This window comes from Phaenicophaeus curvirostris, chromosome 25, assembly GCF_032191515.1.
Source record: "Phaenicophaeus curvirostris isolate KB17595 chromosome 25, BPBGC_Pcur_1.0, whole genome shotgun sequence".
NCBI classification, from domain to species: Eukaryota; Metazoa; Chordata; class Aves; order Cuculiformes; family Cuculidae; genus Phaenicophaeus; species Phaenicophaeus curvirostris.
This window is the reverse complement of record NC_091416.1, coordinates 1058751-1072447: the sequence shown is the minus strand read 5'-3', so window position 1 is coordinate 1072447 and position 13697 is coordinate 1058751. Positions and strand designations below refer to the sequence as shown.

At 44.0% G+C, this 13697-nt stretch overlaps 2 protein-coding genes across 2 annotated transcripts in view; one reads left to right on the top strand and one right to left on the bottom strand.

Annotated features, from left to right (window-relative positions):
- The window catches only part of ALG9 (ALG9 alpha-1,2-mannosyltransferase), a 55824-nt gene extending 50702 nt beyond the window's left edge, over nucleotides 1-5122 (top strand). The window contains exon 15 of the mRNA XM_069876573.1: nucleotides 3391-5122. Coding sequence (XP_069732674.1) covers nucleotides 3391-3400 — 10 coding nt within the window. The 3' untranslated portion in view covers nucleotides 3401-5122. The remainder of the gene's footprint in view (nucleotides 1-3390) is intronic.
- The window catches only part of SIK2 (salt inducible kinase 2), a 42740-nt gene that overhangs the window by 4266 nt on the left and 24777 nt on the right, over nucleotides 1-13697 (bottom strand). Inside the window, exons 5-14 of the mRNA XM_069876570.1 lie at nucleotides 13512-13636; nucleotides 11344-11467; nucleotides 10499-10719; nucleotides 9756-9908; nucleotides 7211-7375; nucleotides 3457-3685; nucleotides 2501-2785; nucleotides 2175-2338; nucleotides 990-1106; nucleotides 323-414 (exon numbers count right to left, since the gene is read on the bottom strand). Coding sequence (XP_069732671.1) covers nucleotides 323-414; nucleotides 990-1106; nucleotides 2175-2338; nucleotides 2501-2785; nucleotides 3457-3685; nucleotides 7211-7375; nucleotides 9756-9908; nucleotides 10499-10719; nucleotides 11344-11467; nucleotides 13512-13636 — 1675 coding nt within the window. The remainder of the gene's footprint in view (nucleotides 1-322; nucleotides 415-989; nucleotides 1107-2174; nucleotides 2339-2500; nucleotides 2786-3456; nucleotides 3686-7210; nucleotides 7376-9755; nucleotides 9909-10498; nucleotides 10720-11343; nucleotides 11468-13511; nucleotides 13637-13697) is intronic.

Sequence of the window (13697 nt, the reverse complement as noted above, 5' to 3'; positions counted from 1 at the left end):
ATGAGGGCGGTGAAGTTAAGTACAACAATGTAAGCACTAGAGTAGCTTCCTCCTGTGCTTCTATGAACCCACTGGCACTGAATGAAGCCTACAGGTACTTGCATTTACCTTCGCTCTAAGTGTTTGCTGATAAAGAGCTGGTAGTACAGAAATTTGCCAACGCGTGGCAGGACTGTTGTCCCTGTTTTAAAAGGAGGAACGTGTCCTTACAGTATTCCTCTTGCAAAGGATTTCTAAATGGACAAAGATTGTTCCAGTTCTTTTATTACTCTTGAGAGGAAGAGTAAATAAAACTTAAGTGTGTATTTTGGAAGCTTCTTACCTGTGCTCCTGTAGCTGCTGTTCCAGACTCCGGGGCAGTTCTTTGCAGTACAACTGGCAAGTATTCTGAGTTTTTGATAGTAGTGTGGGTTTCTGCAAGAAAAGCAATGCTGTTCTAGACTGTGTTTGATTTAATGCATTAGTCCAGAAAGCCAGTGAGAGAGGACAGTCCATCCTTACTACAGTGTAACTGCCCAGTTCCACCTTTGGAAGCAGTCGACAGAGCTGCTGTCTAAACCCACAGTCACTACCACTTATCAGCTTCTAACCATTAGACAAAGACCTTTGCGTGATAGACTGTACCATGAAAACCCAGAGAGAGATTTGTTCCCCAGTGAAAGAGAAGGGGAAAGAAACATAAGTCCTCGGGGGTCAGAAGTGACTCCTCAGATGCTACTGAATAACCTTCCTGGGGTGCAAACAGAGAATAGCTATTTACTAGCAGTTACTTCAAATTGCTTTAATAACACTACACGGTAACAGACTGAGTAGGAAACCAGCAGTAATATACTTTTTGCGTAATTAGGGTCAGTGCCTGACAAAAGAAAAAGATAGCATGATTTCCAATTCAGTTTTTCTCTACTGATTTAGCCTCTGACCGATCTTTTGGTTAGTCTGCTGCGTAGTAACAGCAGCTGGTTCAGTTCAGTGGAGGGGAGATGTGGTACCTGGAGCCTGTGCTGCAAGTACTGCGTTTCTAAGCTCTGCCGTCTGGATAATAATGGGGGATGTGCACCGTTAGGGAAAGCAGATGCAGGTTCCTGCTGCTGCTGAGATGCTTCCTCCTGCAGAGAGAAGAGGAATAAATTTTATTCCCAGAAACAGCTTTTTCCGCCTCATCCCTTTCTTTAAGGATTTCCCCTGACAGAGGTTTCACAGTTGCCACACAGACTGATCTCCGGTGTCCCTCACCACTTTCACTGCATGGTGAGGAACCTCAATTGCAAAGCTTGGGATTATCTGTGCTGCAAAATGGCAACAGTTTCCATCTGTAATTAAAATGATACTATATATAATGTATTTTCTGACTTGCCCTCTGGAATAGTAAATGAATGAGGTTAGAAAACCATCCAAACTCTGACCATGCTTTGTGCGGCTCATTTCACAGCGTCAAAACGGAAAGCAAAAAGCTTTTGATAGTGGTGGATGGGATACGTGTGGAGTAGGCATCTCGAGCTGACATGGGAGGGAAGTGAATTGTCATGGGAATACCCCGAGCACTGCAGCACGTTTGCATCGAGCAAGAGAGTCTTGTGAAAACATTACGACTTTGCGGCTGTCAGAACTGAAGTTTGTCAGCGCTCAGACAGAAACAGCCAGAGCTTTAGGAACAGCAGGATTCAGCTGGAACATCAGGTGCTTACAGTGCCTGGGTACTTCTTACCCACTTTATTCATGGGGTTTAACAGAAACTTATTATTCCTGTTTGCTGTGAGCTGTTCCATTGGAAATAAATAATCAAGGAGCTTGTAGAAGCTATTTAATTTCACTATGCAAATCAGGCTAGCCATTATCACTCAGCTTTTTCACTTCTTATATTTATATTAAATCAGATCCAACAGGGAAAGATATTAATTTTTTAATATCTTTTTTAAATCTAAAATATCCTTCAGATTAAAGCAATAATAGAAAGTTGCCCTCGGAAAGCTTACAAGGCCATCATGCTGCTAGTGTGAGGATGGTAAAGGTCAGCCTGCAAGTTCCCATTCTCTATTTGGAGGAAGTCAAAAGGAGAAGAGGGAACTTCATCTGTAAATTAGCTCTTCTGAGGTCCCCAGAACACCTTATCCTCTCTGTATCTGTCCCAGAGTATAAGTATCTGAAAGATGGAGCTCTGTTTCTGGTTTAAGTACCTGTGGAGGACTATTAATGAGGTCCTGCAACGGGGTGGCAGCTGATGTCAGAGAAGGTTCTTCTTCTGATCCTATCTGCTCATACAGCATCTGGACTTTGTTCAGTTCCAGGATTCCTTTGGTTCGCGCCAGGTTCTGGAGGTGCTGTCTAAATGCTACAATTCCTGGAGAAGAGTTGAGCAAAACCCTTGTCAGAAAATCAGTTAATTCTTATCTGGTTACTGCAGCGAACATGAGATAAGCTGAGTCCCAGCGTGGTGCTGCTGCCTCTGTGTACATTGATAGCTGCATCTGGGTATCAAGTGGCACGAAATGGTTGTGATTACCTTGAGTGAGGGATGTGTCGGACGCTCTGCGCCCCTCTCGGAAGCTGACAGGAGAGCGGTTGTGGGTCTCTCGCTTCTGGGAGGTGAGAGCTTGCATGGCTGGATTGGCAGGTCTCAGACCTATGAAAGGTGCCGTCATTCTGGGCGCTTGCTGGTTAGTCAGCACCAATTCCTTCAAGGAAGGGGTGTCTTCCAGGAATTTAATATCTCTCTGAATGGATCCCATGTCATACTCTGAATCAATACTGCCCAGAGAGGAGTTTTCATCCATCGAGTAGACCTTCCCTGTGACAATAAACAAAAGCCAGCATAAAAAAAAAAGGGTAATGCTTAGACTCAAGCTGTGCCAACAGCGCCCATCCGAGAGGACACTAACACAAAATCACATTTCATAACGTAATGGTAATGGAGTACTTGTGGTTCCAGAGTGGGGATTTGCTACTGTTTTTTACCTCATCACAGCAATAAGATGCTATGCAGATGATGTTCATTGCCTTGTTTGGAGAGCATTCAGTGTTTTTTCCCCCCTCTAGATAATACTGACAAGACTGCAGCCTGAGCTGGAAGGTTTGGTCACCTTGCTGCTTTTGGAATACCTGACAATCCTGAAGTTTTTGTTTCTCCACTGTCTCCCTCTGCCAGCACATCGTTAGGGGCTGAATGACTTGGGGACACTTAGTTATGTGAAAAGGAACAAGCCACCTTTGCCAGACTTTACCAGTTGCTCCTGGGGTTGTACACAACTGTAGCGAGCTCTGTATCTGCTGCTTTGGTTTTACTCTTTACAGCAGGGTTTGGGGAGTTTTGTTGTGGGTTTTTCCCCTTTAGTCTCTATAGCAAATGCTGAGTAAAAAAACCAAGGAATTCTAACTTGTGCTTGTCACTCTTAGGACTTCGTGACTAGATTGAGTGCTGTGAGCAGAAAAGCTTTGAGGCATCCGTGCTAACTTCTGTACCTGTGCCTGGCATCATCACCATCTGATTAGTAACTTCTGCCAGCGTGTGCCGTCGCTTCCCGCAGCGAGCTGCCTGCATGGCTGCAAACGCCTGGGCAGGGTCATCTTCTGACTCCCCTTCTGTCTCGATCCCTTCATCGATAGAAGTTTCCATCATGCTGGTAGGCAGCGACTGGCATCCTTTCCTAATCACCATGGGAGGTACAGGATCCAGCAGGCAGCCGTTTACCTGAACGACACAAGGAGGAGATGGACGCCTTTCAGTTGTGTGCACAGAGCAAGAAATCTCTGCCTATGATGTTGGCTGAAGGATATGTAACAGGCGCGACCCTCCCTGTAATCTACTGAGGTAAGAAAGACTTGTTAAGAATTGTATGCGACAAACAAATCCCTCTAGGTAGGATCACCACTGACATCCTCTTAGCGCTCAGCTCTCTAAATCTAAATACTCTTATTTCCACAGTACTGTGTTCTCCAGAGCTATACAAAACCTTTGCCAGCTTAGTCACAAATATAAAATATTTATGGAACGTACAATGTTATTGTTTCCCCTTACTATACCTGCTGTGCTCATTTATCATGCTCACATAAGCACTACAAACCAGTCATCTTGTATTCAATTCCGCAGCTCTTGCAGAGATGTGCTCAAGAATAATACAAAAAATGTACCCTTTCCAGCAAAAGCCCATTTGAGTCCCAGTGGTCCTCTGCAAACCAAGGGTGCCCAGAGAGGCTGTGGAATCCCCCTCCTTGGATTCACTCAACTTGACAAAGGTCTGAGCATCCTCATCTCGCTTTGAAGCTAGACCTGCTTTTGGCAGGAGGCTGGACTACAGGGCCTTTAGAGGAACCTTTCCCACCCAAAATACTTGTAGGATTTAAATTCTGGTTTTATTCTCCAAATCAGTTTGTCCTGAGCCCTTCTGTACCTTAATTAATTCTGTTGCCCAAGTCACATCCACTGTTTTGTTAGGATCAGGTGGGGTGCAACATGAATGAAACAACACATTAATTTAGCACATAACCTGGCACTGCTAGAGGTGATTTTTAGGTCAAACTGTGAAGGAACCATTCCTGAGCTTTCTTAAAAGTTGTTCAGTACTCTGAAAACAAAGTGTCTTTGGGAAGGAAGCTTCAATGCATTAGCAGGAGCTGTTAACAAACGCTCCTGCCAGCAGGCAGTGCATTAGCACTCTAAGAAAAACTTAAAACAGTATCAATAAAGAGCTATAAATATTTCAAGCATCAGTAAAATCATGATATTTGCACAAGGAAATTCTGGATCTGCTGCCTCTGTTTAAATTTAATGGATTATATCTCCAAGCTGAATTTCTTGCACACTTTTGCTTTCCATTTGTGAGTTTTCCATTCAAATGCTTTCTGCTGATCTGGCAGCAAAAGCACTGGGAAGGCTGTTTAATGAACTGCTGGAAGGAAAGAGAGAACCAACACCATGTGGGCAGCTGGCTCGTCGCAGTATACGGTGGCACCGGGATCAGCGGTGGAAAGGCTTTAGCAGAGATGTTCTACAATACTTGTAACACCAAATATTCCCAAATCAATTGTGATTCGGCACTTTGCTGTAATCACCATTTCTTGATCTACTCTGGCCAAACTATGTTTATAAAAGCAATGAAGGATGCAAAATAAAAGTTTAAAATGTTAATTTCCAACTGTCTTTGAACTGCTTTTTGCTTTCCGGTCGTATGAGACCACACAAGGAGCTACTGAAACCAGTGATGAGAACCAGGGCCACACTCTTTGTGTTGGTAACAATCCAGTAAGTGAGCAATAAAAACTTCAAAATGGCAAGCATGAAATCAAACCCTGAGCTGGCACCAGGCAAACTACTGAAATTAAAGTTATGATGGAATGTGATATGAGAACAACAAAGAGCTTTGTAAGAAAGATGATATACTTCATAAATGTAATGAAGCCATTGCATCTTGTAAGCCACTTCCCCTTCTCACACAAGCTTCTAGCTGCTCACTCCTGTTTGTTCCACTTATTCTTTGCTGTCCTGCAGAGGATTGTCATGGACCTCAAACTCGTATGGCAGAAGGGATCAGGCTGCAGCTCCCTTCAGCGAAGGAAACCGTGACCTGTAAGGCCATGGAGCAGTCACATCCGATTAGCTGAGTTCAGCTAAGTCTGTTAACTGTGGAGGTGTGGAAAGCCTACACGAAGTCTTCCAGTCTGATTACAGGAAATAAAACCCATTAGATGGAGCTGCAGGTTTACATGGTCTCCAGTGAAGACTTCACAGGCGTTGCCAGTTACAGAAACGGCCTCACTGAGAACTGTACAGCCTATCGGAGATGGAATCAGCGAATTGCTCAAGTTGGAAAAGACCTTTAAAATCATCAAGTCCAACCATAAACCTCATGCTGCCAACTCCACCACTAAACCACATCCCTAAAGACCACATCCACATGTCTTCTAAACACTTCCAGGGATGGGGACGCCATGGATAAAGATACTGAACAGAACCAGCCCCAACACTCAGCCCTGGGGAACAGTGCTTGCGACTGGCTGCTGCTGGGATTTAACTCCACTCCCCACCACTCTCTGGGCTCGGCCATCCAGCTAGTTTTTCTACCCAGTGAAAAGTACACCCACCCAAGCCCTGGGCAGCCACTTTTTCCAGGAGGATGCTGTGGGAGACAGCGTCAAAGGCTTTGCTGAAGTCTAAGTACACAACATCCACAGCCTCTCTCATCCGCCAAGCGATGCTGCAGTTCCGACAGTTTCACAAGGTCCTGCTGGCTATTCACCACTCAACGAAATATTAACAAAAACGTAACTTTTTTGGCTGGCTCATTATGCAATTGGCAGAGAGATGGAATTTTAAGTACATGGTATTTCATTGCTTCAGCTGGCAACAGAAAGTTACAGTTAAGGTCCTGTTACAGCTTCCTGTTCTCATCTGTCTGAATTTTTGGGTAAGTAGCTGAGTAGGTTCCTCTAGATGCTCAGCAGCGAACCCTTTGTATTAGAAGCTACGTATGAGGAGTCCTCAGGGCTCCCGAAAATACACGTGAGAATAGAACAAACCTGCTTTGAAAACCAACTTAGGCTGAGTTTTCTTTTACAAATGACAGTGTGGTAAGGTTGGAATGTAAGCAAAGAACATGAGAGGCAAAACAGTGATAAAAAAATGACACGGCTGTTGAAAGTTATACACAAGAGAAGTAGAACATCAATCTGGAATACGTAGAACTTTGACACTCAGAGAATACTTAAATACAGGGAAACAGGCACATTTTGTTTTGTCCAGCAAGTGCTAGAAATGTACAGGTAGAGTGTTCAGATACAATAGGTCTTTGTATTTGACATGCTGTCTATCCTGAGCGGTTACCCAGCAATGAGAACGTGCCGGAGACCAGAGTTTTGGGCACAGCATATGCTTAAGAGTAAGTGCCTGGGAGCAGGCTGAGAACATCGAGTATCTGAAGAAAAGGCTAAGAAACAGCAGGGTTCTCCAGCTCCTGCAAGCGTGGAGACGCAGGAGGCGTCCTGATGTCAATGAAGTGACATTAGTCTGGATTAGTAAATGTTCTGTCCCTGACTCCACAGTGCTTTCTGCTTGGATGATGAAGTCTACCCTGTCAGAAGGAACTGATCTTCAGTTAATACTGAAGAGCTACAGCTACAACCGCTAGCTGTGCTTCTACTAGGCAGTAACTGAAAAGGCAACAATCTTTTTCAGCCTTAATGATTTCTGACAAAACAGCAGGGTGGTTTTAAGTCGTACCTTTGGTGTCTCAACTCTTTCTTCCTCCATAAATGCCGTATCTCCCTGGCAGCTGGATGGAGGGAATGAAAAGGCTTCTGCTCCTGAAGCTGAGGGAAGGCCTGGAGACTGCAACAACCTTGGGTTTTGTGAATGCAAGTTAACTGAAGGTACCACAGCTTGTGCCTAAAAAAGATTTTAACAATTCCAAAACCAGAACAATTTGAGGTAGGAAACAACATACAAAGTCACAAATTAAAAATAAATGCTACCTAGGCCATTTCCAAAGCAGGAGAAGTGCAAGATTTAGTTCCTCATTCATGATGAATTACATTCTTAGTCTTCAGACTTTAAAAAAGCACCAAACCAAGCATTGTTAAACCAGCTCCTAACTGAAGCCGAGCACTTCCTAGCAGTAAAGACAAGTGTTTGGGACCCTTTGGTGCCCTCCAACTTCTGACAAGCTGGAATTCCTTCAGGAATTCAGGACAAACCCCCGAGTATTACCAGGCAGAGGGCTAGTTTCAGTGACTTTTCTAACGTGCACCAGTTCCTGTAGGAAGGAGGATGGGAAAGGATAGTGCAGGCTGGATCTGCAGTAAGGTATCTGAACAGAGGGAGCACCGCGGAGGGGAAAGGTCTGCATCAGGAATGGCAATTGTGGCACAATTAGGAAAACAGTGGTTTTCACTGTTTCTTAACCATAATTTCCTCAAGTGCAGCATCCACACAACTTGCCTGTCCAAAAGGAAACGAGTGGCCTTATAGAGGAGCCTGTGGTGCCACCATGTGTGAAAACAAATTATCTTGTTACTTCGGATAACTGCAAGATTGCTTGCGGTCCTGAGGAAATACTAACAATGCCATAAAGTAGAGGAGCTTAGGACAATAAGGAACAACCTTCTCCCTCCTTGTTAATTTGTCTCCACCTGCTTATGATACATCTTATAATTAATAGCATGCTTTTGACTCCTGTGTCCTTCTATAATTAGAACTAAGAAAATAGACGGTTTTAATCTTTGTCACTCATATTGTTCCTGGACCTATGTTTTCATAGCTAAAGTGATTTGGCTTTCATTTCAACAGAATCCAAATCCAAATAGTGTCTTGCTCAAGCAAAAAAGGAACACCATGATTATGATTTCTCCTGGAAGTCAGGTCTGGGCATCTGTTCTGTACAGCGGCACCTGGGAGGCTGTGACCTCAAGAGAATATTTACTTGAGGCCACAATAAATCTCAGTCATCTTAGGCCAAGTCTTTCATGCGTCCAGTTACGCATTAATAGAAATCGAAAGCTGTACAATGTCTGTGTATCTTAATAAAACAAAAGAACACGTTAAAAAAAAAATCTCCAAGAATTATTGGAATAAGACATGATGAACTGTACATGACCTTTCTTTCTGGAGAAAATTGCTAAGGAAGGAGCAGGCTGAACAGCCTCAGAGTCTGTGCTGAATCAGTCAGTCTAATTAGAGAGGATACTAAGTGGACAGCCTCCTGCAATGGAGGGGGCTGGCAGCACATGTAAGGAGCACACAGAATTGCTCTTGATAAAACACATGTGACATCCTTAAGAGTTAAATCAATTAGTCATCATGTTGGCTCTATGCACACAGAGGTTTTGCAGTCGTGCTGCAAAGTCTTCCATGAAATTAAGACTCCTGCTGGGTCATAGGAGAAAAAAAGCGGTGCAAATCTTAAAATATATGACATTATTTAGGAACAAATCTGAGTCTTGAGCCAGCAAGAGCCTCGTGACAATGATATTTTTATCAGGTACTTAAGATATAACAATGAACTGGCATCTTAACCTGGTAGGTTGATCCCAATAATTTCTTTTGGGTACCTCATACTATTCTCTGTCATGCTTCATTTCATGGGAGACAGAAAGCGTGTCTAGAAAACAGTGGGGAAGAAAGTAATTCTATTTTCAACAGGTCCCTTCAGAGTAACTACGTTTATCATACTAAGTAGAGCCTGTATGCTTTTAGCCCCATGCTAGCACGGCTTTCCATAAATTCCACAGCTTGTTTGTCAGTCACATTAAAGATACTCCAAGTGTTGCACAGTCCCCAGAAGTGGTATTTCACTAACATTTTAACCCATAACTTCCCAGCAAAAGGTCTGAAATTCTCAAAAATGGGACTGTTTTCCATTAGAAGCACAAGCACAGTACTTTCCCTTTAACTGGGACATAAGCTGGGAGTTAAGGCTAAACCACACCATTAAAGCCAAAACCATTGTTTGCATTTTGGGCTTCAGAATGCAGTCGACTTCCCTTTCACTTTTAAACTTACTCAATCCCCTCCAAACTGATCTGTTCTGGGGAGGAGGCAGCCGGAGCAGTTGTAGGAGGCATGCCAGAAAACCGATTTGTCATCACACAGTGATGACAGGAGGCAAATCCAAAAAAAAGTCTTTCCAAAATGATGCTGCAAGTCTACGTGCTACAGAAATCAGAAAACAGCAAAGGATTCTATGTGAATCTGTGTAGAAACACCAATTTCAAAGAGAATAATGTCTTGCACAGCCTTAAGCCCACATCTGCTAGGAATGAGACCTTACCTTGGCTACTGTCTGCTCAGCGATGGTGCTTGGCCGACGCTGACGAGCGTCAACTCGCTGTTCCACAGGGAAGCTACTCCGATGTGATTTGAGTCTTTCCACTAACAAGTAATAGATAGCAGCAAAGTGGTTATAACTCTTGTTCTGCAGGGACTGAAAAAGAGAAGCACAGAAGTGTGGGTGCAGCCAAATATGCATTGTTTCTATGATGTTTAAGTTCTATAAGACCAGAAGAATTGAGAAAGTTTCAAATCACAGTGCCAGGCAAAAAGCAGCATCAACCTTAGCTCAGCGGCAAGCTCACAGGAGGCTGCTGTGTTTGGGGCTGCAACAGTACTTATAGCTGACATTCAGGTGTTCCTCTAAACCCTTGAAGATCCGACCCTGGAGAAGGGACTGGTCTCCAGGCTTCCTGAATATACTGGCCGCTCCAAGTCACAAGAAGCAAGTGGGAACTGAGCCTCTGCAAAGCAGAGGAACTGGCCTCTTCTAGCAAAAATTACTCCCAACTGCCTATATCCACAACGACTTACCGAGACATCAATAGGACAGGGAGGCAGGAGTACAGCACGTTTAAAACATTTGCCCTTTTGCTAGGGTCTGACCAGGTAAAATACACCACCAGTTTTGTCTGCTGGCATAAATAATGCTGTAAGCATCTCAGGAAATACATTTTAGTCATAAAAAAAAAAAAAAAGGAGAACTTCCCTCCAGGGACAAATATCTATTTAAGTCTATTTTACCTCAATAGTTTTCTGCTGATCAATTCCAAGGCTATGCATCAGCCGTAAGACCTGCTCATTATACTCTCCAATGGAAGGCTCATTCTCCTCTCCTGGTGGATAAAGAATAGGCCTCTGTGCAGGAACTTCGATAAGCATCCACTTGTGCTCCTTAATCTGAGCAATAGTTAACCGTTTGGATGGGTCTAGGACCAGCATTCTTCTAATCAGATGTTCACACTCTGTTGGGAAAGAAAAATTAACAGCCTGCTAAGCGGTACTTGCATATATTCACCCGAGACATACTGATACAGAGCACGACAACAGGAAATTGCTTTACTTCTACCTAACTTCTGTGCTAAATACATTTCCTGAAGGCTAAAACAATCTCTCAAAACAAAATTAGAAGTTAGATTAAGAAGGACAGCCCCTCAGCTTCTTTAAATGCAGGGTGTGGTTAACAGTGCCGTTCCTTCTACGCAGCTCTCCCATGAGGGTAGCAGTAATATTGGATGCCTCTTTGAGGCTGTGATGCCTCATGTCTCTGTGGCTGAGAACACTGGCCAGTGGTCTGCAGGTTCACCTATTTTAATTCCAGAACCTAAGCTCCCATTTTGATGCTCTCCCTGCCCATGAGCACAGCCACACTGCAACCTCCATGCCCTGCTCAGGGAAAAATGGGTCAGTTTGCATGGCCGCAGCCTGACTGCAAAAGCACAGAGCTCACCTGGGCTGAGTTGTGTTTCTTTACAAAGCAAGCAGCATGCCATGCCCCAGTCTAGGGTGCAGATGCACCACCCTTTGCTGTACTCCAAGAGGTTCTTCTAGAGTTTAACGGTGCTTAGAGCGTAAAAAGACACCCTTACCTTCTGACATAAAATAAGGGATCCTGAACCTTCCTTCAAGAACTCGTTGCCTCAGTATGGGGAGTGTCGGTCCATCGAAAGGTAATGCTCCACAGACCAAAACATAAAGAACTACGCCCATGCTCTGTAAGAAAGAGAATATGCATTTCATTTCTCAGGCTAGAAGCAGTCTCTGAGCTTGGCTGGCCAAATCCTGCCACAGAAGAGAGTTAAATGATGTTCTGCAGAAGCAGGAAATTCATACCAAAAGGAGTTAGATTTCTGGAGATCCCTAAACATTAAGAGCACTCAGCTAGCCCGCAATGGCTAGGCTTGCAGTACCTTGTGCCAAAAGGCAGGTAAGCTGAAGTGTAAAGGGTTAGGGGCTCTGGAAACTAGCAGGAAGCTAGCACAGGGACTGAATGATAGCCAAGAAGTGAGCCCCAACTTTGGGTAAGAATTAGAGATGCTTTTTATTAATCTCACCGTTCAAACCAAAACAAACCTTAAACAGCAGCTGCTCAAAGTAAGAAACCAAAATTTGCAAAAGCCTGGGTAAGAGGCACGCTGGTAACTTCACCCACAGGCAGCTTCAGGGGACCCCAGCTCACAATTCCGCTCTGCTGGGTGCGGGGCTGAGCACGAGGGGTTCTTAACATGAGATACGGGAGGCGATCTGGGCAAGAGCTCTCCTCCAACTGCCAGGCTCATGTTTGAAAGTACGCGAGTTAATTGGCACTGTGAGTGGAAATAGTCTGGCAGTAGATGCCAAGAAAACACAGCGCTGCGCTAGATGAAGCAACCGCACCGACCCTCGTGCCAGTCGGTTGGCAGAGACAGCCCTCGCTGGGCTTCTCGAGGGGAAAAAGCAGGCGTTCAGCATTCACCTTAATGCTCTGTAAGTACGCAGAGCTTTTAACATTAAAGACACAGTTTAAAAAGTCACTTCCTTCCTTAACCTGCCAGAAACTGAGCTGGGGATCGTAGCATTCCTCCTGCAAGCTTAATGCTTTCTGTAGTTATGTTCTGTGATGGGATATTGTAAGACACAGAATCCTTAACTCATCTCAGAAAGCAAATGAAGATGATGATTTATCTTAAACACACACACACTTCTCTCTGTGGGCAGGCAGATTCTGTTGACAATTTAGGATATTATCATTTAAACGATATTTACTAAGGTTCAGAGATTTACTCCTGACATTCAGAGTGCCTGTGCTACTTGAAGCAGTCAGCGTAGCCGAGCTCTCCTTTTTAAAACAGCTAACTAGTTCCAAATATATGTGTATGTCTGTAGAGAGATACATGTATACACACAAATATATGTATCTAAAAGTGCAGTTTTTATTTGTTAATGCAATTAGATTCATTTAAATTGGATTAGCGGCCAAAAGGTAACTTTCCATGAGCTGCCCTGTTTGTGCACCAGGCTGATCAAAATGTCAGTGTCTGTGTTAGGCTGTGTGCAATATCATCACTGCAAACCTGATGCCAGAGCAGTGGCTGCCAAATTGCACTGTCTCTGGTTGCTTTGGGATATGAATTCGTCACTGCAAGTACCAGAATAATAAAACTAAAAACCGAACCAAAAAAACCAAAGCCACCCAAAGAAAGAAAGCCCCAAACCAAATTATGAAAAGCCGTCTCTGACAACACATGAAGGGTGCACAGAACTTTGCAGTTCATTTTAATCCCTTTTCCATTGCATAGGAGTGTGGGTTACACTCTCTATCCTCTTCCAGTCGAGTAGTGCACACGGAGATGCAGCGATTCAAAACCACGCAGCTGCCTGCAGAAGAACTGGTTGTGGCAGAGCGCTTGTTTCCAGCTCAAAAGAGCAAAGCAGTCGCCGTCTCTCCTGTGTTTCGGTGGCTCAGAATCCCTTTAACCACATCAGAACTTACAGTTCAATTCCCACTTAACACAAAAGATACTAAATACACTGAAAACAGCAAAGTTCATGCACTCGGTCAGAAGAGCTTGGGAGGAGCTATTTTCTCCTCTCATGGGCTCACAAACACCTACAGTGCATGTTTCATGGCCACCTGGATGGGCAACTTCAAGCCCCTTCAACGTTAAGAAGCATTTTATGACATTCATGAAATAAAGCTGAAGGGGAACAACAGAGAAAAAAGAACATCAAAGCTGATTCCTTTGTTCCAGCTTCCTAAAAGTTAAACAAAGAATACCCAGATATCCAGCTGGGGTCCCTCGTATTGCTGTCCTTCAAAGACTTCTGGGGCTGCGTATGGTGGGCTTCCACACCACGTCGTCAGAGGCTCACCACTCTTATAGAAGTTTCCAAATCCAAAATCTGTTGAGAAATGAAGGGGAAAATCATTCTGAACACCATTTGCATGACAAAGAATAATTAC